Genomic DNA, 22,439 nt, shown 5'->3' with positions numbered 1-22,439 from the left:
CTTGCTGGACTTTCTTGGGCACCCTGAAGCCTTCTTCACAACACTTGAACCTCTCCTTGAAGTTTTTGATGATCTGATAAATGGTTGATTTAGGTGCAATCTTAGAAGCAGCAATATTTTTAATACTTTTAAAGAAACGAAAAGATGACTGTACGTGTTGGGATTAAGTTCATTTTAATGGCAAAGAGGGACTTTGTAATTCATCTGATTTGCATAACTCCACATGAGTTCATCTTCAGTGAGAATCTACCAACGTCAATGGTCATGAAAATAAAGACAGCACATTGACTGAGAAGGTGTGTTATGTTTCGTTTGGGAATTTCTACTCTACTCGTAGTGAAGCTCCCCTCTGATTTCCACACTGCCTGCTGCCCCTGCTGCTCTGCATTTTACGGTAAGCCGCTGAAGACCCTCCTACGGGCGCTCGGCGGCTCCGAGGCGCCGCGCCGCAGACTCTCCGCGGCGGAACGAGTCGCGGCCAGATGTCGCGTCGACACTCGAGAGCCGCCTCGGCGCCATGAGCGGCGGCGCCAACTCGCGGCCCGAGGAACTCTCGCCATGAGGATCCACTGCAGAGTCGCGGTGGTCGCCCTGTGCTTCGGACTTTTCCTACTTTTGTACTTTTTGGGGGGCAACGCCGCGGACGAGCCCCCCTTGAAGCAAGCGGGGAAAGGCGACTCTGCTCCGCTCACCTCGGCCGAGCGGGCCGGAGGGTCTCCGGGGGAGCCGGGCGACGCGCACCAGGGATCGCGCCCGGTCCGCGGCGACGCGCGGAGGTCGGGCAGCCGAGGCGGGGACGCGCTCGCCAGGCTCGGGTAAGAGCGCGTCCAAATCTCGCGATGCCGGCCGGGAACTCGGTGAACGCCGAGTCCACGCGTACATAAACACGAACGCTGGCCCGGAAAAACCCCGCACGGCCGGCGGCGTGGATTAAACAGGGAAGTAGTGAGTTAACTTCGCGCCCGCCAGTTCCCTCAGAAACATCGCGACGCCGCGCTCCTTCTCGGACGGAGTTGTAACTTAGTTCCTAAAGTAACCCACGCGCAACGTTTCCGCAACTCTTTTTCCTTTGTTCGCGACACGCCGCTTTTAACAGCTTCGCTGCGGGCAGCGCGACGTTGTTGGTGACCCTGTTGTTGGAATGGCGCTCCGCCGCGTCGATCTGCGTTATTGCGTTAAAGGACGACCGGAGGCGCCCTGAGGGCCAGACAGCGTCAGATGAAGTGGCAGGAGTGCGGTCTTCACCACGGCCACCTCCTTCTCTCTGCAGCCTGCGCCCTTCCACCAGGCTGTGATGGATGGAGGCGGTGGTGGAGGATCATCCGCACCCCGTGCCTTCAACTTCTGTCAGGCCCTCTCATCTTTTGCCGGGTTCCTCGGCCGGCGATTAGGCCAAGGTCACCTTGAGAGGAATTAGCAGCGAAATCATGAACCCGAACCTGAATTGAATGGCTGGTTTTAATTAGCCAAGCACGTACCCTCACGAGAATCGCGAATGTCCTATTCAGGTCACAGAGTCTGAAAACTCCACATGTGGGCCTTGTTCTCCATTTTAACACCGCTGTAATTACAGATCGGTGGGGGAAGTTATTCTATTGGACGCTCGAATTTCTCGGGCGACTGTATATACAACCGGGTGTACAGTACGCTTTTACAAAGTTCACGTTTTATCTGAATGCCGGGGCGCCACGCCCATGCACACGCTCTGCGGAAATACCAGATGCTGAAAGGCCATGTGAGGCGGTGACGGTGACAATAATAACCAAAAGAGGAGAGGAAGGATGGTGAGGGCACGCGTCGTCGGGGGAGAGGATGCCTTATTGGGCTTATTTATTCATAAAAAAAATCCTTGATTATCCTTGATTAACCCTTCCCCCTTTTTTAATTTCCCGACCTCATCCTCCCCGCTGGTCAGCATCTGGCAGGTTTCCTGTCCCGCTCGTCCCCAAATAGCCTGCATCACTTCCTGTGGACGAGAGCTGTGTTTGCCATCGTAGAAAGGAGATTTCCTGCTTCAGTTTTACGGTTCTGAGGTGCCGGTCAGGCATGAACAGCCCGAGTCTTTCCGAGGGGAAATCATTAAATTAACAAAGAACATTTTGGTGGAGCTTCTACGGTTCTCTTGATGATTCAGTTGGAGGTATCTCTTTGCCCATCATGAAAATATCAAGTGGTAAGGGAATCTTTTATCCCATCACATGATGTAATTTTCACATATGTGCAGCCATGTTACACTGGACAGGCACATTGCAACCTCATAGGATTTTGACATTGATTTAAAAAGCATGGTCCAGTTATAATCATTAAAGTTTCAGAAAATATTAGGACATTTAGGACACATTTTTAGGCAGTGTCCCACACCTGATACATCCTACATTTACAGCATTTACCAGACGTCCTTATCCAGAGCGACTTACAATCAGTAGTTACAGGGACAGTCCCCCCACCCCAGTCCCCGCCCCCCACAATGGTAGTAAGTGGGATTTGAACCTGGGTCTTCTGGTTCACAGGCGAGTGTGTTACCCACTAGGCTACTACACCCCTCACATTGTAAATATTTTATTATATCTTTCCTTGGGACAACGCTGAAGATACGACAATTTGTGTCACATCTTCAGTGTAAAGTAGTCGGTGTACAGTGTATAACAGCGTAAATTTACTGTTCTCCAAATTGTGCCCAGTTAACACTTTCCCTCCCTATGGTCATGTGACTCATTAATGTGAAACACAAGTCCTGTTCAACTTTGTGTTATTAAGTAGAAATAATGGCCACTGCTGCAAGGTTTTTGCAAGGTTTTTATTTGAGAACACGAGAGCTCATATTAGTAAATGAACAGTGCCGAGGAAGACGGGGACTTGGAGACCGGCGAATGTCCTGTCGAGCGAGAAGCACGCAGCGGGCTTTGTCTGTCTGATTAAACGAAGTGAGTTGAGGGAGACCCTCGGGCCAGCCGGAACCTTCTGGCTTGCCATTTTACTCCAGCCTCCAGCCTCGGCTCGACCCGAGCACCGAGTCGCGGCTGCGGGCCTGTGAAAACACAGAGCGGGCTCCCGGTCTCCCTCCAGAGTGTGTCCAGACGTTGGGAGGACGGCTGGCGAGGACACAGCGTTGCACAAGGACATTGTGACGACGGGCCGTCGAGTGAAAAGAAAATCCCTGATGTACAGAAGGGGCCGCGCCGGGCAAAATGAACGTTTCACCTTCACGGTGTCGCTGGCTGGTTTCCCTCAGACCCCCTCATTGGCGTTAAGTGTCGCGCATGAGGTCGGCCGCGCTCTTCCCCCGTCGAACCCGGCACCGCCTCCGGGGTCATGTGACAGTGCGCTTCGTGGCCGTTTTGATTGCGTTCCTTCACTTCTCCCTGTGCGGCGGTGGGAGTGGCAGCTCGTGCGGCGCTGCCCCCGGTTTATTTGACGGGATTCTCTGGCGCTCTACATTCACCCGGGGAAAAGGCGACGGAGAGACAGACACTTTTTATTTTTTTTCCCCGAACGAACGAGATACTGCAACCTCGCGAGAATCTCCGTCAGCCCGCTTGAGAGCTTGAAATGTCCGGCCCGCACGTGAACAGCCGGCTGTAATCTGTTTCTGACACCGGCGGTGGCCGTGTTTCAGCCAATCAGACGCCTTATTTATTAGTATGGCTTTTGAGCCTTCGGACGTGGCTTTTGAATGTGCGCTGTTTATGCAGAAAGACATGAATTCAGCGGTGGGCGCAGTGCCGCTATCTACACACTGCAGATGGCAAACACACTTCACCGCGGCTCTGGACGTTTGACAAAAGCAGCCCTTTGAAGCAACTGGAGAGGAAAACGGGGTGCAGAACGTGACTGACGTCGTTTTTTCTTTAATATGAGTGAAAATAAGAAACATGCTTGCATGCATAGTCTTTGAGTTGTGCGGCACCCTCTGCTATAGCAACGGTGAGGCCTGTGTGGATGGGCTAGCAACACTTACACCAACTTGCCGTGCAGATATCATACTAAAAGCGTGAATGTTTTCAACCAAGTGGATATGAGAAGTAAGATATGAAGGTTTTTTTTTTTTTTACTTTTTTCCTCCAGCAGGCCGAAGAGCGAGGCGGGGCACGCCCTGTCAAAGAGCAGAGGGTCAGACGAAGTAATGCATCTGGCTGTGGTGGCCTGTGGGAATCGTCTGGATGAGACGCTCACCATGGTTAAATCTGCACTTCTATTCAGCGTGAAGAAAATCAAGCTTCACATCTTTGCCGAACAAGAACTGTCGACACATTTCGAAAAAGGGGTATGAGATATTTAAATTTTGTTTGTGTGTATATTGTATGGAAGAAAACATGTTCCATCTGACTTAGACATTTTATTAGCCTTTGAATTTTTTTTAATTTTTATACAATGTTCGTGAATATTTTGCTGTAAATAATTTCACTGTAAATATTCTGCATGCTCAAATTCAACTCGTGAAATTCAGGGTCAGAAATTCAACTGCAAGAAGCGTAACTTGATTGGCTGGATGCTGAGTCAAGGTGATCACTGAATGAACACAGATGATTGCACTGAATGCTTTGGAGTTTCTGACCCAGGCATTTCTCAAATTGAATTTGCGTCCTGCACCCTTCAGAGGTCATCTTCTCCAGCGCCATCTACTACAATTCACTTAGTTACTGCAGCATTTCTCCCATTCAAAAGGTTTATGGGATGGTTAGATGGGGTTCCATTGCTGTTGGATACATGGACTCCATGTTCCTTACTGAACCTGTCCACTGTCAAGCAGTTTTTTTCCTCATCATGCCCTCTGCCCTGACTGTGAGCTCCTGGTTTTGGGAATTCCAAAACAGACCTGGTGGGCACTATTTCTTTACCTCTTTAGTATTAGAGCATGAATTTGCCATGGGGCTAACCTAGTGGGATGGACTCGGTTGAAGTGGATGGTGGGCTTGCCTTGGCAGCAGCGCTGGCCCTCTCTGTTCACTGGCCTTGGATGTCTCACTGCATTTAACCACCAGCCCCTCCTCAACCTGCTCGAGATGGGCATCATTGAGTGGCTCGATGCCTCACCCTGGGTCTCCAACCTGGTGCCAGCCCGGAAGAAGACATCGGGTCAGTTAACACTGACAAGTACCCGCTGTCTATTGTGGAAGAACTGGCTGCTAAATTCCACGCCTCTACTGTCTTCTCCAAACTAGACCTCCGACAGGTTCCTCTGCATCCCAAGAGCCGCAAAATTACGCTTTCCTCAGCTCTGCCCCTAGGTCCCCCGCCATGTCCACCATTTTTGCTGCAGTTTTGGGAGTAGTGGTTTACCTGGATGACATTGTGGTGCACCGCCCGACCCCTGCATCATATGATGAGGCCACAGTCTTGCACTAAATGGGGTCAAATCACGCCTTTACATTCTAACGTGGAGGTTATTCTACGAGTCCCAGACCCTTTGTGTGCACTTCTGAATACCGGGTCCCCAGGCTGCTCCTCAGCCATCCATCATCTAAAAGTCCGACTTACCTCGCCACCGGTGCTTGCTCACTTTCTTGCCCCACTTTTCTGACCCGTGATGGCTCTGGAGCAGCACTGGGTGCAGTCCATTCTGAGTGCCAGCGTGGCACGTTGCCGGTCCCTGACTCTGGCAGAGCGGAAGTATTCGTTTGGGGAGTGGGAGGCGCTGGCCTCTGTCTGGGCATGTGAGCGGTGGCACGTGTGGTTGCATTTCACTCACCACAGACCACCAGGCTCTGATGACACTACTCGCATCGTCAGGCGCGGGGCACAGGCCGCTCCGGCTACAGGGACTGAGGGCAGTCATCATTGGCAGCCTATACAGCCTCGCATTCTGGCCATGGCTCATGAGGGACACCTTGACATTGTAGAAGTCAAGTAGCGCTGCTGTGACAGGGTTTGGTGGCCTTTGAAATTGCGATGAAGGACTGTTCAGCCTGCCTTGTCAGTGGAAAGACGGGTCCTCCCACACCCCCGCCACTGCAGCTGGACCATGGCAGCTGTCCTCTGTTGGCCATTCCAGGGTGTCCCATATCATCAGCGCTTTCTAGTGGTTGCCTATGACCTTTACTCAAAATGGCCTGAGATCTTCTCTACAGGCTCAGTCTCAGGTAGCCATGGAGTTCCTCAACAGTGGTGTTACATATGCACAGTGGGGTGCAGTGTGGGTTATGGGTTTTGCTGTAATGCATTATGAGTATAAGGAAGTAAAAGAGGAAAAAAAAACAACGTCTGTATTGGAATTAATCGTTTCCAAGATCATTTCCAGTTGCTATCACTCTATCTGTCCATTTATTTATTTTGTTACTATTTAATTATTGTGCTGGTCTTAGAGCTTTTAAAATACAGTCTAGAGTCCTTTCATGTTCTGAAGGACTGGGTGTGGTTTCTTACTAAATGGAAGGAAGGACGAATGAAAGCTAAGCCCTGAGCACTTTCAAGCCATTTCTCAGAGTTCTCTGGCCACTGGAACATCGTGCAACATTTTCTATCTGCATCAGTTCATATTTTATATCGGAATATGCAGTGCTGACCTGCCATTTATCATTTCTTAGCCATATGGAGGTTGTTGGCTGACCTTTTTGGATTTTTTTTCTTATGAAAACATCAGACATTTGTCATGCTGTAGTTAGCTCCTGGCAACAATGCAATGTACACACACACACACACACACACACACACACATTGGTGTTGTTTGGAACATGGGATTGTGAAGTTAACACTAGAGTGGATGTATGTTAGCTGCTTATGTTCTGTAGAGAACATAAGCAGAGAGCTGTTTTTCAGAACGGGGGTTTTGCAGTCAGAATCTTCCATACACACATCAGTTTTCAATGTTTTCATTTTAGTGGTTTCTTTGATTTCTTGGATGGAATGATTGTAAATGATTAAATAATTATTTGAAGTGATTTGGTTTTATTAAAACCGAACCATCAAAATTACTGTGACATTAATGTCCATGAGTTTCACGATGAAGTGTTTACTTTTTGTGTTGTAACTTGAATGATGGGTTCACTATTAACTGGGTATTTTAATGGTAATTCTTGATTTGTGCATGTAAGTGGGGAAAAGTTGACTACAGTAGATGGATAATTTGAGAGCCCCTTCATTCAAAACTCTTTTAAATTGAATCAGTTTTATAAACTGATGCAGGGTCCTCAAAAACACATGTATTCCCCCTAAACCATCAAATTACTTGAGTCAGACCCTTTGAAATAAAAAAAGCCATTTTGTGATCTTTCCCTCCTAAACAAATTGCTTAATAATTTGTGTGATATTGGTGCAGCTCTAAGACAGTACTATGGCAGGAGAATTGTTGACGTCAGTGTGGCCTTTTATTTTGGTTATGCCCAGATATTGAACTATGCCTTCTTGTTCAACTCTGCTGCTGAGTGGAGCTGAATAATAAATTCTGCCCAGATTGAACTGGGGCAGTGGTGGCCTAGCAGGTAAGGAAGTGGACCCATAATCGGAAGGTTGTGGGTTCAATTGACAAACCTCCAAGGTGCCACTGAGCAAAGCACCGTCCCCACACACTGCTCCCTGGGCGCCTGTAATGGCTGCCCACTGCTCACCAAGGGTGATGGTTAAAAGCAGAGGACACATTTCGTTGAGTCACCGTGTGCTGTGCTGCAGGGCGTTGTTTTCCGTGTTTGTTTGACTTTATTTAACCTCTGGTGGAGGAACAGTTGATGTCATAGTTGAATAATGACACCTTCTCTTCTAGCTGAACCAGTGGCCCCGTCCATTCTCCTCCAAATTCCAGTACAGGTTGTACCCCATTACTTTCTCAGTGGGCAACGCAGAGGAGTGGAAGAAGCTGTTTAAACCCTGTGCCGCCCAGAGGCTCTTTCTTCCAGTAAGCCCCCCGACGATTTTTAAATCGTCTGTAGAATAAACCTATGCTGTTAGAATAAGCCTTGTGACCAATGCCTGCTCTGTTATTAGGTCATCCTGAAGGATGTGGATGCTCTTCTGTACGTGGACACAGATGTGCTTTTTCTGCGGCCAATGGATGACATCTGGAGCTTCTTCAAAGTCTTCAATAGCACACAGTTGGCAGCCATGGCGCCAGAGCATGAAATCCCCAAAATCGGATGGTATAGCCGCTTTGCCCGCCACCCTTTTTTTGGAGTCACGGGGGTCAATTCCGGCGTCATGCTCATGAATCTTACTAGGATTCGTGGGACTTTGTTCAAGGTAAGGTTTTTGTTGTTTTAAATCTTTAATAGGCTACTTTTAAGAACAATTCCTAAGCATACAGCAGTGGTGGCCTAGTGGCTAAGAAAGGTTGCGGGTTCAAGTTCCGAACCTTTTATCAAGGTACCGTCCCTACACACTGCTCACTAAGGTGATGGGTTAAATGCAGATGACACATTTATTGTGTGCACCGTGTGCTGTGCTGCAATGTTTCTTAATAACAAAAACAATCACGTTAAATACCAAACAAGTAACAAAACCATTTCACCAAACCATTATTCAGAATCAGCAGCTGCATCAATGATAATTCTGCCAACTGTATAATCATATAATATGACAATGAAATATATCAACATATTTGCACAATATATCGCCTAACTTATCAAAATTGTAATGAAAACATTCTGGTCTAACTTAACAGGTGGGACCGGAAATGACTGATATGTTTTAAATGTCCTTTAAATGGCTTTTACACAACCCACAGGTAGAATAACATGTGCATTGTGTATTGGAGCAGAGTGAAACTCTGCGTGTTTCACTGCATGTTTATTTTCCTGCGTTACTAAATGTAAATGCAGTACTGAATGACATGCTATAAAAGTGATATCACAGTGATCAGCATTCATCAAAAACCATGTCAATTAAAATCCCTGTTTTACTTTAGATTTTCTTTGATTCATTACTATGCCTTGAGGTTAGATGTTTCAGTCTCTCTTGTGTTTGTCTGGTTTTCCATCTTTGTAGCTCTCCTCCCCATCAGGTGCAGTTTGATTTTTATTGTACCACTAGGGGAAATTCCTGTGGACATGAGTGAGTGGGATAAGATAGAGAGCGTCTGAAGCAGAGTAATTCTGGTAATGGTAATTTCAAATGGTCCAAATACTGAAGCCTGCTTTCTGAAACCAGCTTTCTCAGAAATATTTTTATTTCACTCCTATCATGCAGAGCAGTCAAGAGGCTGTTTTTTTTATAATCTCATATTTAATTGCTTTGGTATCCCTGCTAGTGATTTGCTTGTCCATAGCCTTTCATTCTAAATAAACACCCACTCGCACTCACTGCCTGTAGGGAAGTGTCTCTTAGAGCCCATTATCATTAAAGGCCAGTGATTGCACTTCAAGGAAGAGAAGTCTCTGAAACTCAAATTAGCATTTCTGTGCTCCCCTCCTTTACCATTTCTTTTTTGATGGAACTGGAAATAATGAATAGAAGTCTTTTCTCTTGTTAGTCAGCCATACATTCCGATATTTTTGAAAGCCGAAAATGTTTCCCTTGATATGCTATATTGTGTGCCTTGATCTGACAGAACAGCATGATTGCTACAGGCCTTTCCTGGGAAGATCTGCTTCACCCTCTTTACCAGAAGTACAAGAACCACATCACCTGGGGAGACCAAGACCTCCTGAACATCATCTTCCACTACAACCCAGGTATTTCTAGCCCTTTAACATGTATCTTTCTGGTTGAAAGTGAAGTGAGTGACATTGTGAAATATATTGCAGCACAGCACCCAGGGCACGCCATGAAATGTGGCCTCTGCTTTTAACCATCTCCCTTGGTGAGCAGCGGGCAACCATGACAGGCACCCCGGGGAGCAGTGCGTGGGGGCAGTGCTTTGCTCAGTTGCACCTCAGTGGCACCTTGGCGGTTTGGTATTCAAACTGGCAACTTCACGATCACGGGTCTGCTTCATTACAGACTAGGTGCTAGGCCAACCACTGGCCCACTGTTTGTCTTATTCCAGTTTTAAACACAGGTCATTCAAATATAAATAATTTTATTTGGGAAAACTAATGGCTATAGTCACGATGCACAGAGGATAATAGTAAAAAAAAATCTGAATGCCAGACTCTTTGCGAACCATAGAATTTAGGATGTGTACTTGCACAAATATAAGGATGAATAGAGGAGCATAGGAGAGTTGAGACACAAGTCGTGCTGCATCCGAATTGATTGAAAAAAAAGTACAAAAGTACAAAAAAAAAAATTGTGGTCTGTAGAAGAAGAAATAAAACACAACGGGAGCTCAAGGCATTTTTGAGATCATTCCAGGCATCTTTGTCCATGGCCAGTTAATGTTTGTGGAATGTCTCATTTGCATTTGTGTCGTGAAGATGTCTTTTGAATTATGAATGCGTGCCAGACCCTCCTCCTGTCTGGCTCATGCCCAACAAAGAAAGAAACTACTAGATCCTGAACTGATTTGACCATTAAATCCACTTCAGTCATCAGTAATGTAGAAGGAATTTTAAAAAGTGATTGCTAGAATTGCAAAATAAAGTTGTTAACCCTGCTTGTTGGGACCTGCAGTGCTTTTCCAAGGTGGCTTAATTAACCCATAATTAAATATGCAGATCATCAGATTATCTTCAATCAAATGTCTGTGGTGTCAGTGTGGCATATTATCATTTCAAATGAAGGTGACAGTAAGGATATGCAGAGGACACATTTTGTTGTGTGCGGTGCCTCAGTGTTTTACAATGACAATTACTTTCATGGCGCGCAACATTTTCCTGCCTCCAGCAGCAGTGATATACTTAGGTGCAGACTTGAAAAGTCTCATTTTCCCCTCATTAATGTACACACAGCCGCACCCCATATTGACAGAAATATTTTGTTGATATTGTTGCAGATTTATTAATTTAAATAATAATAATTCAGACTCTTTGCTGTGACGCTCATATATAACTCAGTTGCTGTCCATTTCTCCTGATCGTCCTTGAGATGGTTCTACACCTTCATTTGAGTCCAGCTGTGTTTAATTATGCTGATTGGACTTTATTAGGAAAGCCACACCCCCGTCTATATAAGACCTTACAGCTCACAATGCATGTCAGAGCAAATGAGAATCATGAGGTGAGAGGAACTTCCTGAAGAGCTCAGAGACAGAATTGTGGCAAGGCAGAGATCTGGCCAAGGTTACAAAAATAATTTCTGTTCCTACGAACACAGTGGCCTCCATAATCCTTAAATGGAAGACATTTGGGACAACCAGAACCCTTCCTAGACCTGGCCGTCCAGCCAAACTGAGCTATTAGAGGAGAGGGGTAAATAAGAACCCCAAAATCACAGTGGCTGAGCTCCAGAGATGCAGTTGGGAGATGGAAGAAAGATGTAAAACATCAATCACCACTGCAGCCCTCCACCACTCAGGGCTTTAGGGCAGAGTGGCCTGACAAAAGCCTCTCCTCACATGGAGTTTGCTAAAAAAAAAACACCTGAAGGACCACAGGATCCTTGATGAGACCAAGATAGAACTTTTTGGCCTTAAATCTAAGTGGTATGTGTGGAGAAAACCAGGCACTGCTCATCACCTGTCCAATACAGTCCCAGCAGTGAAGCACAGTGGTGGCAGCATCATGCTGAAGGGACAGGACGACTAGTTGTTATCGTGGGAAAGATGAATGCAGTTGTAAAAAACGCATGAAGACCATGTGGTGTGGGAGAAGAGAATAGAGTGTGTAGAAAAAAACTCTTTCTCCCTCCACACAAAGCACTGTATTCAACCACTCCAATTTGATGTTACCTGGCAGAAAGAGGCATGGCACAATAGAGGTTAAAAATGAACAGTTTCTAATTTATTAACACCTGTAAATAATTATTGTGGTTACATGTGAATATTGAATGTAAAAAGGTACCAGGGTTACAGAGAAAGTAAAAATGAGAAGAAAGAGTAAAGAGGGAGAAGAGAAAAAGAGGGGGAGAGAAAGACTCAGAAACCTTCCGGTTTCCGATGGAAAAACCTCTGAGCAAGAGAGCCCAGAGCCCCTCTTTCCACATGTGTGCAGACTTTTATACCCCTGGCCTACAGGAGGTTGTCACTGGCCTACAGGAAGTTGTCACTGACCAATCAGAACCTGTTGTTTCTGATGTCACGCCCCCCCGGTGCCTCCCATTTGGGGAAGACAAAGAGGGTGGGCGGTCCTGACGGCTGATACTTCACACGTTGATGTCGGACAAAAGGCATGTAAAAACCGGGGTGTCGAATCTTCACCCACAACCATCGACACAGGAATGTCACACTTCCCCCTGCAGACATCTGTTATGCAAGACAAAAACAGGCTCCTGCGATGTCCATTCTTACACAGTCAAGTACAGTGATTTGCTGGACGAAAAACCTTCTTCAAAGTGCTCAGGACCTCAGATTGGGATGAAGGTTTACCTTCCAAACAAGACAATGACCCTAAGCACACAGCTAAAATAATGGAGTGGCTTCACAACAACTCTGTGACCGTTTTTGAATGGCCCACACAGAGTCCTGACTTAAACACAATTGAGCATCTCTGGAGCGACCTAAAAATGGCTGTCCACCAACGTTTACCATCCAACCTGTCAGAACTGGAGAGGATCTGCAAGGAGGAATGGCAGAGGATCCCCAAATCCGTGTGTGAAAAACATTTTGCATCTTTCCCAAAAAAGATAAAAAATGGTGTTTCTACAAAATACTGAGCAAAGGGTCTTAATACTTAGAACCATGTGATATTTTTCTTTGTTGATAAATCTGCAAAAATGTCAACAATTTTGTGTTTTTCTGTCTATGGGGTGCTGTGTGCACAATAATGAGGGAAAAAAAGAACTTTAATAATTGCAAAAAATTGCTGCAATATAACAAAGAGTGAAAAAAATGTGGGTACAGTGGTCACACAGTCTGCTTCTCTAGTGGACAGTGTTCAGTTCCTTCCATATTTTGTTAATGTATGTACATGTGTTTATTTTCTAGTTTGTTCAGGTAGTTGTGTGTGTGTGTTTAGAGTCACTCTACACTTTCCCATGCCAGTGGAACTACAGACCTGACCACTGCATGTATGGTAGCAACTGCAGAGGAGCAGAGGAGGAGGGCGTGTCCATCCTGCATGGGAACCGTGGTGTTTACCATGACGATAAGCAACCAGCCTTTAAAGTAGTGTATGATGCTATCCATGATGTGAGTTATCAAAAGCAACATGTGAATTGAATTATTAAACGCACACACATTAGGACTGACAATCAATAAATTTTGTAATGAAATAATCATTAAAATAATCAAATGTTATATTGTATATTTACATAGCTATTTCAGTAAAGAGGCTCAGAGATCTTAAAAAAAAAAAAAAATAAATATCCATTTATATATATATATATATACACACACACACACACACACACACACACACACACACAAACACATACATATATATATATAGAAAATGTTCAGTCAGGCAAATATTTTTATCTGGTCAACTATAATATACACTACATAATATAGAGTAATGGTCGGAGATTTAGTCTTTTTTTTTTTTATTTCCAATTAGAATGCTGGGTCTGATCTTTGAACATGATAATTGATGTATTTGTCTTGCTGCACTGCTTTTGTTGGTCTGCAGTTTAAAAGAAGGGAGAAAAGTCTATTAGAAGTCAGTGCCCGTAGTGTTCATATCTTATTCTCCTTCAGTGTCTCCTTGAGTAGTGGTAGAGTAGTAGAAAAAAAATATTTCCCAGCCCGCCATGAAACCTGGCATCACATCCTCACATTTGAAAGATTTATATTTGCAACAATGGTCCTATATCTCAATATTGCAGGTTTTTAAAACATATTACTATTTTGCATATTAATACAAGTTATTTTTTTTGCTTTTTTCATGGTTTACAGTATCCTTTAGAGGAGAACCTTTTCCAGTCCCTTTTCTTCCCTCTTCAGACAAAGTTTTTGGACACCGTCAATACCCTGTGCGGTCGAATTCCTCAGGTGTTTCTAAAGCAGGTGGAGAAGACCATGAGGACTGTATACGAACGGAAGGTCATCAGGCATGTGAAAGCTCCACCCGAGTAACCACTATATCTTTTCCTACACAAACAACGGGAGTCTTTCTGTGAAAGATGTGACAATGGCAGGGGTAAGTGCTGTGCAGCACCCGAACGCCAGATCTGTTCAAACTTCTGATGAAGCAGAAACCCAGACAACTTTCTGAGGTTTGGACATTGTAAGATGCTGGAATCCAGTGTGGAAAGCCATGTTTTATTGTGTAAAATACTCAAACTTTAAGATCTGAGAACATAGCTGGTTTAAAATTGAAATGAATGTTACTCAAAACCTTGTGGGTATTTTGGAGGCCCTATAGGGTACTGGTAGTGTTTGCCAGTGAGAATTAAAGCTCAACCTGGGTGTCCCAAGATGACTATTGCAGAAATTGTTTGTGATGTTCACACACAGCCCTAAGGGCTATTAGAATCCAAGAAAACGGAGAGGGTTTAAGTAATTTCAAACGAGAAAATATGGTGTTTGAGAGCTGTCATTCATCTCTTCCATTTCAAACGTTGTGGCTGGGTGGGTGTTTACAATCTCCTTCTGCAATATACAGATTACTTAATGTTACATTAGCACATGCACTATAATTTCTTATAGCACCACAAATCTGGCCCCAAATGTGCACAATCTTTTTAGAAAAATAACTTTATTGGAATTTTCAGGCATCAGAAAAAAAAATCTAGTTCAGATTTTTGCACTCATCCAAGTCATGTTATCCTTCTTAATAATGCATTTGTGGTTATACGTCATAAATTCTTATTACCATAACATTTTACTATAATCACTATAATCATAGAACAGACAGAACATACGATTGGATATTATTTATATTGAAACATATTTATATGTATGATGATGTTTATTTCAACCATTAAAAAAACACATTGATTTGGCTCAATTCTATGGGTTATAGATATATGACACGTTGTTCACTGTGTTCATAATATTAATGTCGGCCTACTTCAGGAGCTGCCATTTCCTCATCACTGATAAATCAGATCCTTTTAAATAGTAAATGATAACTCCATGCTAATGTGAAGACAACCTCACAAGTTTTATATGTGACCACTGAGGTACAGAACACTTGCTAAATATCAGTATTAAAACCTACTTTTTATGTTGTTTGTTTTGTCAAAGTGCCAGTTTGTTACAAAAGGACGCATCTCATCATTGTCCAATGCTTATTAAGATACCTTGCAGTTTCATTTTAAACTATCTGATGTTTATAAGACTTTCAATCTGTTCATATCATCAACCATGTTTTTATTGTATTACTGTGAATTCATGAAAGATGTGATGTATATTACGTAACAGTAACGACGCGTGTCAGTGAACTCCACTGCAAAATCATGTCTTCAGTTACCTCTTTGTTCATTTATAGCATTGTTCAAATCTCCTTATTTTCAAACTGGAAGCAGGCAAGAAAAATTATAAATATGGGATTTTTTTTTTATAATAAGGGAACCACAGATTCTGTATATGAATGTATACTTTTGTAATATAGACATGTCAGTTATATTGTTGCATGAAGAAAATGAAATAAAGAGCATGAACTGCAATAAAGAGAATATGTTTTTCATATTACTACCAGAAATGAATGCTTTGTCTATTCATTCAACTGTCTTTGATACATGGAACTAAATCATGTTACCTCAGTATACAACAAGTCAACAGTATTAAATCTGTATGTCTTACTATTTTTTCTGACTATATTTACATATTAGAACAAAACTAATGTTACATTTAGAAATCTGAGTAAAGGTTTCAGTGGTAAATGCATTATAAATGACATTATATGTTGTTTATTACATATTTTTAGTGGACCAATACGGTATTTATTTCCTGTGATATTCCTATTCATTTCCTACATAAGGAATTTTATTTGTCCAGCAAAATGAGTAATTTCTAATACAAAAACATCCATTAAACACCTTCATGCTTTGTCATAATAAAATAATTTTTTGTTGCCTGACACGGTTGCAAAAATGCTATTTTAAATATTGGCCAATTACCAAGTCTGAGAGCAAAGACTCTCGACGTTTTAAAACATCAGGCCGTCATGAATAGAATAGAAACCTTTTACCTGGAGTCTGTACCGAATCTGGTGAAGCAAATTGTATTGAAAAAACAGCGTAGTTTTCAAGTGTATATCCATACTGCCTCATAGTGTTTATATACTTAACTCGGAACTCTATATAATATTCTACATATGATAACGGAACTCTATATAATAATCTATACATTATAACGGAACTCTATATAATATTCCAGACGCCACCTGTACTGTCAGTCCTCGGCAGGCCGTGACGTCACGAGCGCCATATTGAAATATTTTTTCCTTTCCACTTTTTTTCTGCTTGTCTCTAGGCGGCCGATAGCACTCTTTCTCCGGCTGGACTCTAGGTTAACCAAATAGCGCCGAGCATGGAAATCGACACCCTTTTGGAAGCCGTGAAAGGTGATGATTTCCCCGTGTTCTCCTTTCGAGGTGTCTAGGCTGAAGTCGAACAACGAGATCTTGCTTTTTCCACTAGGCTAAGGCTAACGCTAGCTAGTTAGCCGTCGGGCTAATTGGTTAGCTTTGCGAACCTTTTAACTCTCAGCGGTTGTTTAGACTCGCCGCGTCGCTCTAAGTTTCGAAGCGTCGTGGCGTTTCGCAGAAGCCACTGTCCGTTTATACGAGCACCTTGCTGACTTGATGGAAAACACTTGGCTACCGCTAAGCGCGCAGAAAGCCGGCTATTAGCCTGCTCACACTGGCAAAACAGAGCCAGCTTAGCCACCTACATTGCAGGAGACCTTCATTTTGCCGAGTAATATAACTTTCCAGACTGGATGTGTGGTCGTTGCAGACACTAATACAATTAAACCCGCTTGGTTTCGTTCTACCGAACATGTTCTCGGTCTGGTGTGAAGGCGGTCGGGCGGCTTTACTGCCACCACTCGTAACCACTTACAGTTCGTCTGTAGTGTCAAGCCTGTTAGATTTCCGGCTCGAATCGTTTCTGCCGGTAAGATGGGTTTACATTTCGATCCGGCGTTAAAACAAATTAACTTTAGCAGGCTGCGTTGATAATAAAAAAAGGTAATTGCAATGCCTTGAAAGTGAATTGACGTTTTTAATGGTAAGACCCCTGCGTCCCAGGCTTTGAGAAGAAGGGGAAGAAAGAGGTTTCCACTGCGCTCGACCAGTTCCTGTGTCACGTCGCCAAAACAGGAGAGACCAAGTAAGTAGAACCTTCCCGCCGGCGTGCTGCTGTGTAGTAGGAGGCAGGGAGCTGTTGCACAACAAGATCAACCCATGACCCGATTAGCGAGCCACATAAACAGTGTAGTAAGTCCTGCACTGCCTGGAACAAGGAGGGGAGTAAGTCAGGTTTTGTGGGGATAGCCTTCCTATGCTTTTTTTGTAGCGATCATGAGGGTTATTCCACTAATACAGGGGTACTCAACCTTTTGCAAGCTGCCCCAAACCTGGTTCATTGCAGTTGGGGCCCCAGTACACCCAAAAACGGAATACAACTTCACGTTTGCAGCCTCTGCAATGTCCGTCCATCATAAAAATGAATTCGTATGGTTTGATTTTTGGCATTTTTCGTATCCGTAGCAAATATTTTGCAGGGTGTTTTTGACTATTGAGAGCCACCAAATTACGAATATGAAAAATGAATACGACAGTTCGGACTCAGTCAGGGTGCAAGGACCTTAAACTTTAGAGGCTTCTCGAGGAGAAATCAAACAAATGAGCGCCGTTTTCTATGAGCGCAGCACACACAAATAAACTAAATTGACATACTACAGTTAAATTTCAAAATTTTCCAATTTTTTTTTTTGCATTTTTCCCCCTCCCTTCCTGTAGCCTACTCGGGCGTGCCCCACCAGTTGAGAACCACTGTACTAAGGGATACAGGGGGTTTCCTGTACAGCGATGATAAATTCTTGCTCTTCGTAATGCACAAGGGATCCGTGGAAGTTTCGAACTCTTCCAGCTCGGGTTAGCTTGTGGGCATAACTAATTCAGGATCAAAACTATAACGGAGATAAGTGTGATTAAGAGGAGCAAGAGAGGAGATGATCTGGTCTTTTTCCTGGTAAAACACAATGCAGGCCCCAGTAGTTAATATGCAACAACCAATTTCAAGTGCAAATGTTCCATGGCCTGGTGTTTGCGGACTGTTGATCTGCAGCATTTATAATGTGTGTTCATAAATATCAAATGCTGTGTATAGCACATGAAATAAATTCTGTTCTATGATTAAATATTACAACTTGTTCACTGCTATGTCTTATAAAGTGTGTGTTTGTTTTTTTTGCTTCCTAGGATTCAGTGGTCCCAGTTCAAGAGCTATTTTCTCTTCAAGCTTGAAAAAGTGATGGATGATTTTAGGGCTTCTGCCCCAGAACAGCGAGGCCCATCCAACCCCAACGTGGAGTGCATTCCCTTTGATGAGATGAAAGAACGGATTCTAAAGATTGTTAATGGATATACTGGGTAAGTGTTGATTAATTTAATTAATTAAATTAATTGCTGATTCCTATGGCTAATTATTGCTTATTTATTATGTATACATTATTATAATTTTTTTGGCACATTGATTGCTGCATTTTTGTGATAGTGATTTTAGGTCCTTTTATCATTCCGATAAACTGAAGTATAATTGTCTTAAATATCCACTATTTTAAGTTGGACTAGTTGGAATGGTTTCAATTCTACAATCACCTAAACACAATCACCATTTTACCAGAAAGCTGTTTTCTCATAGCAAACAAGGAAATGCATCTGAGGTTCTACTTCAATAGATTCAACGACCCATCTGAATTGATGGTTTTAGTTTTTAAAAGTGGAAAATATTTTGAAGCTTTTGTTAGAGCTTTGTTTGGTGTATTTAAAATAAACTGTGTTTTTTCCTTTCGTCATCATTTAGAATTCCTTTCACCATCCAACGCCTGTGTGAGCTGCTTACAGAGCCCAAAAGAAACTATACAGGAACAGAAAAGTTCCTCAGAGGTTTGGAAAAGGTGGGAACGCTTAGAGAACTCTTTAAATAAAGTAGTTTGTCAGATTTGGATGGTCTGACACATTTGTGAAAACAGCCGCGTTTGTTGTGCCATTTTTGTAATGGTAGATTTTGCTTTTCTTAGAATGTGATGGTGGTCAGCTGTGTACATCCCACCTCTGAGTAAGTGACTGATATTTCCCCCATTCTTTTGATTAATGAATTACTGTATTGGCCTAAATTTAAGACTAATTACAATACTTGGACTAATTTAAATTTGTAACAGAATTTTGTATTTAGTGGCATCTACTGGTCTTGTTTTTGTGATTACCCAGATGATGTAGGATTCTCAGTCTTACTCAGGCCTGTACGGTTTTGTTGATAAAGGCTCATTTTTCTTTCTCCACCTGTGAAGGAGAAATGGGTGCTTTGGTGTGAACAGAATGAATGGTGTGATGGTGCCTGGGAATCCACCCACTTTAACAGAGAGGTATGTTAAATAAAATAAGGACTTTTTTTTTTTTTTTTCTCCCCCCCTTACCATTTGTAGCAGCCTGTCCCCTCTGTTTGACCCCTTATTCTGTTTCTCCCCCAGGAAGGCGAATGGCCCTGGGACTCCTAGACCACTCACACGACCGAAGCTTTCCTTGTCCAGTTCCTTAGCCACAAACGGTCTGCCAGACAGCACAGAAAATAAAGACCCCAATTCAGGTCACAGCAAACTCCATAGGTACTGTCTTCATGCAAAAACTCCCAAATTATACTGCTGAATTTGGAACTCGTTAAATTTAATGCTGATAATTTTCATGAATATGTCTTTCTAGCACAACTTCCTTGGCAGAAGGTGCATTAAAGAGTAAACATCAGGAGGATGATGAGGAGATGGAGGACGACCAGCCAGAGGTGAAGAGGTTGAAGTTCCTGAATGAGATTGATGAAGAGGAAGAGGAAGGTGATGATGATGAAGAAGAGGAGGAATCGGCGGGGGGAACACTCCAGTCTGTGCATGCTGAGAGCTCCTCAGACATGTCGGAGGAAGAGTCTCCGTCCTCCGTGTCACAGAAGAGTGAGAGAGGAGAAGAGGCTGACGTAGCTGCTGTGACACCATCAGATTACCAAGGTTGAACTTTACATCTCAAGCAAATACTAATATGAGCTGTGATCCAGTGATGTAAGGACATGCGTGTCTGTTGGATAAGAATGTTAAAAGTTCTTGCATTTCAGACATTGGGATGATCAGTGTTGCGTATTAGTAAAATATGCCTTGACCAGGGCTTGTCTTAGTTTTGAGTCATTGAAATGAGCTGCTCATATGATATGAAGCTTGTTAGCTGGTTACCAGCAATTGTCTCTGCTGACTGACTATCTGTCCTACAGAGCCCTCCAGTACCCAGACAGATTCTACCACAGAAGAAAGCTGTGAAGCAGTGAAAGAGGCTGAGACTGAGGCCCGTGCTGAGAGGGAGGTGCCGTGTGGCTCAAGCTCTTCGGACGAGGCCAGTGACATGGACCAGTCGGAGCAGACGGCGCCATCAGATGCAACGTCCAGCCCGGAGCAGGCTGACGGGGGAACTGAGAGCAGCGAGCCAGTCAGCAGCAGCAGTAACAGCAGCAGCAGCAGCAGCAGCAGCAGCAGTAGTAGTGAGGAGGGAGAGGATACCAGCCCTGCCCCTTCTGACAGTACCACACAACCCCCAACAGAGGGCGCCTTGTCCTCAGACCCACAGAACTCAGCTGAGGAGCCCATGGAGCAGGAATAAAGACTCCATCCCCCAGCTCTCCATTCACCTACTAAACCCCACCCCATTGACCCATCTGGGGCTTCAACTCTGATCCAAAAAGCCCCTTTATCTGACATGAGGAACATGCCAGAGTTGCCTTCCATTGTTCCCTACCCTAATCTGTACTCCGCCGGTAGCGCCTTGGTCTAACAGGGCCTGAGTCTCCATGGCCACTCCTCTTTGGGTTTAATACGTGAATCTCCTTTCCTTTACTACTACTTCTTTCTTATACTTTCAAGGTTTTACGTTTTTTTTTTTTTTTTTTTTTTCAAAGTTATCTTCAAAGTTCTTTTATGGATCATCAATACTACTGCCATGTTCATCTACATTAATTCTCTACTCCAACGCAGTTATAAATCATCACACTAGGATCGGTAAAGGTGACCTTTAAGTAATATATGCAGTCACCCCCAAAGATTCAGCACTTTTTTTTTTTTTTTTTTTTTTCCCTCCACTCATTTCCTGGCATGTTTTTTTTCCATTTGTTCTATTGTACAAAGCCTTCTGTCTAAGGGAGGGTACTACAAATGTTTCGAAATTCTACTGTTCCTCTGAGTCTGCTGTACCCCTTGTGTTCCCTCTCCTCTAAGCTCCAGGGCAAAACTCTGTTAGCCAGTGGCAAAGCTATGCTAGGTGTTCCTTTCATTTGCTTGTTCTTGGGCAGCAGGAGGAGAAGAGGCGTGGCTCGCAGCTTCAGCGTATCTCAGATGAGTCGCACTTTTTCACCACTGCCCATCTGTGTTGAAGGAGAAAGCTAACATGGCGACTTTTACTTGATGTCAGATGTAAATTACAACGTTGAGTTAATTCATTGACCTTAATTTATAGACATTTCAATTTAATAACCTATTTTTGATTAATAAAAATAAATATAACAAAAATAAATAAATAAAAAAAATGTTGTTGGTTGCCAGTTTTCTGGGTGGGGCAGTTTGTATGCACAATTTATGACCTGTGTAATGTGCCCTGTGACCGCTTTTTCACTGACAGAACAATAACTGGCTCCAAGATGTGTTTTTTTTTTTTTTTTTTTTTTTTTTTTAGAATTTTTAAATTTCTGTATAGTAGACTTTTGTAGATTACAAAATGTGTTCACTGCTTCTGTGAATTCAAGAATAATTGTATTTTTTTTTTTTTTTCTTTTTTTGGTGTATACCTGAATGCGTGTCCTTTCAATACCGTGTAAATAAAGTTTTCGGTACAGAAGATTCATTACAGTTGGCAGATTTGTTTTTGTGTGTTCAACCGCTTTCAAGTGAGTTGTGAAATAGTGTGGTACAAAGGAGTGGGGTTTCTGACACGATACCTTGGCTTCGGTGTTCACAGAAGAAAATATCACACATATTCATAACAAATCTTAAATGAATCTTGAACAAATCTTTTACTATCAAGTATGTAACTGACCTCTCGTTTTGACCTCGTTTTCCTCTCGCACCAATCACGTAAATCCTGCATTGATGTAAAGCTAGAGACTCTGGGTGCCAGTCTGCTGGGAAATACAGTGCTGTGATGAGGGAATAGGGTGAGGCTTTAACTCAGATGGGCCGTAATGTGATCCGGCCTCATACGTGGCACGGGCTGTTACTGAACGTATACTCGCCGTCTGAAACAGACTTTGGAACGAGGAGTTACTGAGCCTGAATATCAGCAGGAAAGGCCACGCGTTGAGGGCGTATCTGTGGATTTTCAGTCCTCTACTCATGCACA

At 43.4% G+C, this 22,439-nt stretch overlaps 2 protein-coding genes across 3 annotated transcripts; both read left to right on the top strand.

The window, feature by feature from the left end:
- Positions 1–434: 434 nt before the first annotated feature.
- gxylt2 (glucoside xylosyltransferase 2) lies at positions 435–15,443 on the top strand. 2 transcript variants are annotated; one of them, XM_028999416.1, is made up of 7 exons: positions 435–815; positions 4,069–4,264; positions 7,697–7,828; positions 7,918–8,169; positions 9,476–9,599; positions 12,921–13,093; positions 13,799–15,443. In XM_028999416.1, the coding sequence occupies exons 1-7, from the start codon at positions 559–561 to the stop codon at positions 13,976–13,978; spliced, it is 1,314 nt and encodes a 437-aa protein (XP_028855249.1). In that variant the 5' UTR covers positions 435–558; the 3' UTR covers positions 13,979–15,443. The 2 variants fall into 2 exon arrangements, with proteins under 2 accessions (XP_028855249.1, XP_028855248.1); XM_028999415.1 differs by having other exon boundaries at positions 436–815; positions 4,066–4,264.
- An 833-nt stretch (positions 15,444–16,276) lies between these two features.
- Positions 16,277–21,719, top strand: ppp4r2b (protein phosphatase 4, regulatory subunit 2b). The gene is made up of 9 exons (XM_028998568.1): positions 16,277–16,412; positions 17,100–17,181; positions 18,276–18,446; positions 18,880–18,973; positions 19,097–19,134; positions 19,367–19,441; positions 19,547–19,681; positions 19,776–20,071; positions 20,329–21,719. Exons 1-9 carry the CDS (start codon positions 16,379–16,381, stop codon positions 20,709–20,711), a joined length of 1,308 nt encoding a protein of 435 aa, XP_028854401.1. The 5' UTR covers positions 16,277–16,378; the 3' UTR covers positions 20,712–21,719.
- Positions 21,720–22,439: the final 720 nt, after the last annotated feature.

The sequence above is a fragment of the Denticeps clupeoides genome, chromosome 12 (assembly GCF_900700375.1).
Source record: "Denticeps clupeoides chromosome 12, fDenClu1.1, whole genome shotgun sequence".
Lineage (NCBI taxonomy): Eukaryota > Metazoa > Chordata > Actinopteri > Clupeiformes > Denticipitidae > Denticeps > Denticeps clupeoides.
The sequence above is the reverse complement of the archived record's forward strand: the minus strand, read 5'-3'. Positions and strand labels throughout refer to the sequence as shown.

Excerpts from the sequence above, each read along its gene's own strand:
- gxylt2 (XM_028999415.1), top strand. The coding sequence starts at position 559 with ATGAGGATCCACTGCAGAGTCGCGGTGGTCGCCCTGTGCTTCGGACTT. Across the intron at positions 4,265-7,696 it reads CGACACATTTCGAAAAAGGG|CTGAACCAGTGGCCCCGTCC; the intron begins GTATGAGATATT and ends CTTCTCTTCTAG. Across the intron at positions 13,094-13,798 it reads TGTATGATGCTATCCATGAT|TATCCTTTAGAGGAGAACCT; the intron begins GTGAGTTATCAA and ends CATGGTTTACAG.
- ppp4r2b (XM_028998568.1), top strand. The coding sequence starts at position 16,379 with ATGGAAATCGACACCCTTTTGGAAGCCGTGAAAG. Across the intron at positions 19,135-19,366 it reads TGTGTACATCCCACCTCTGA|GAGAAATGGGTGCTTTGGTG; the intron begins GTAAGTGACTGA and ends CCACCTGTGAAG. Across the intron at positions 19,682-19,775 it reads GGTCACAGCAAACTCCATAG|CACAACTTCCTTGGCAGAAG; the intron begins GTACTGTCTTCA and ends ATGTCTTTCTAG.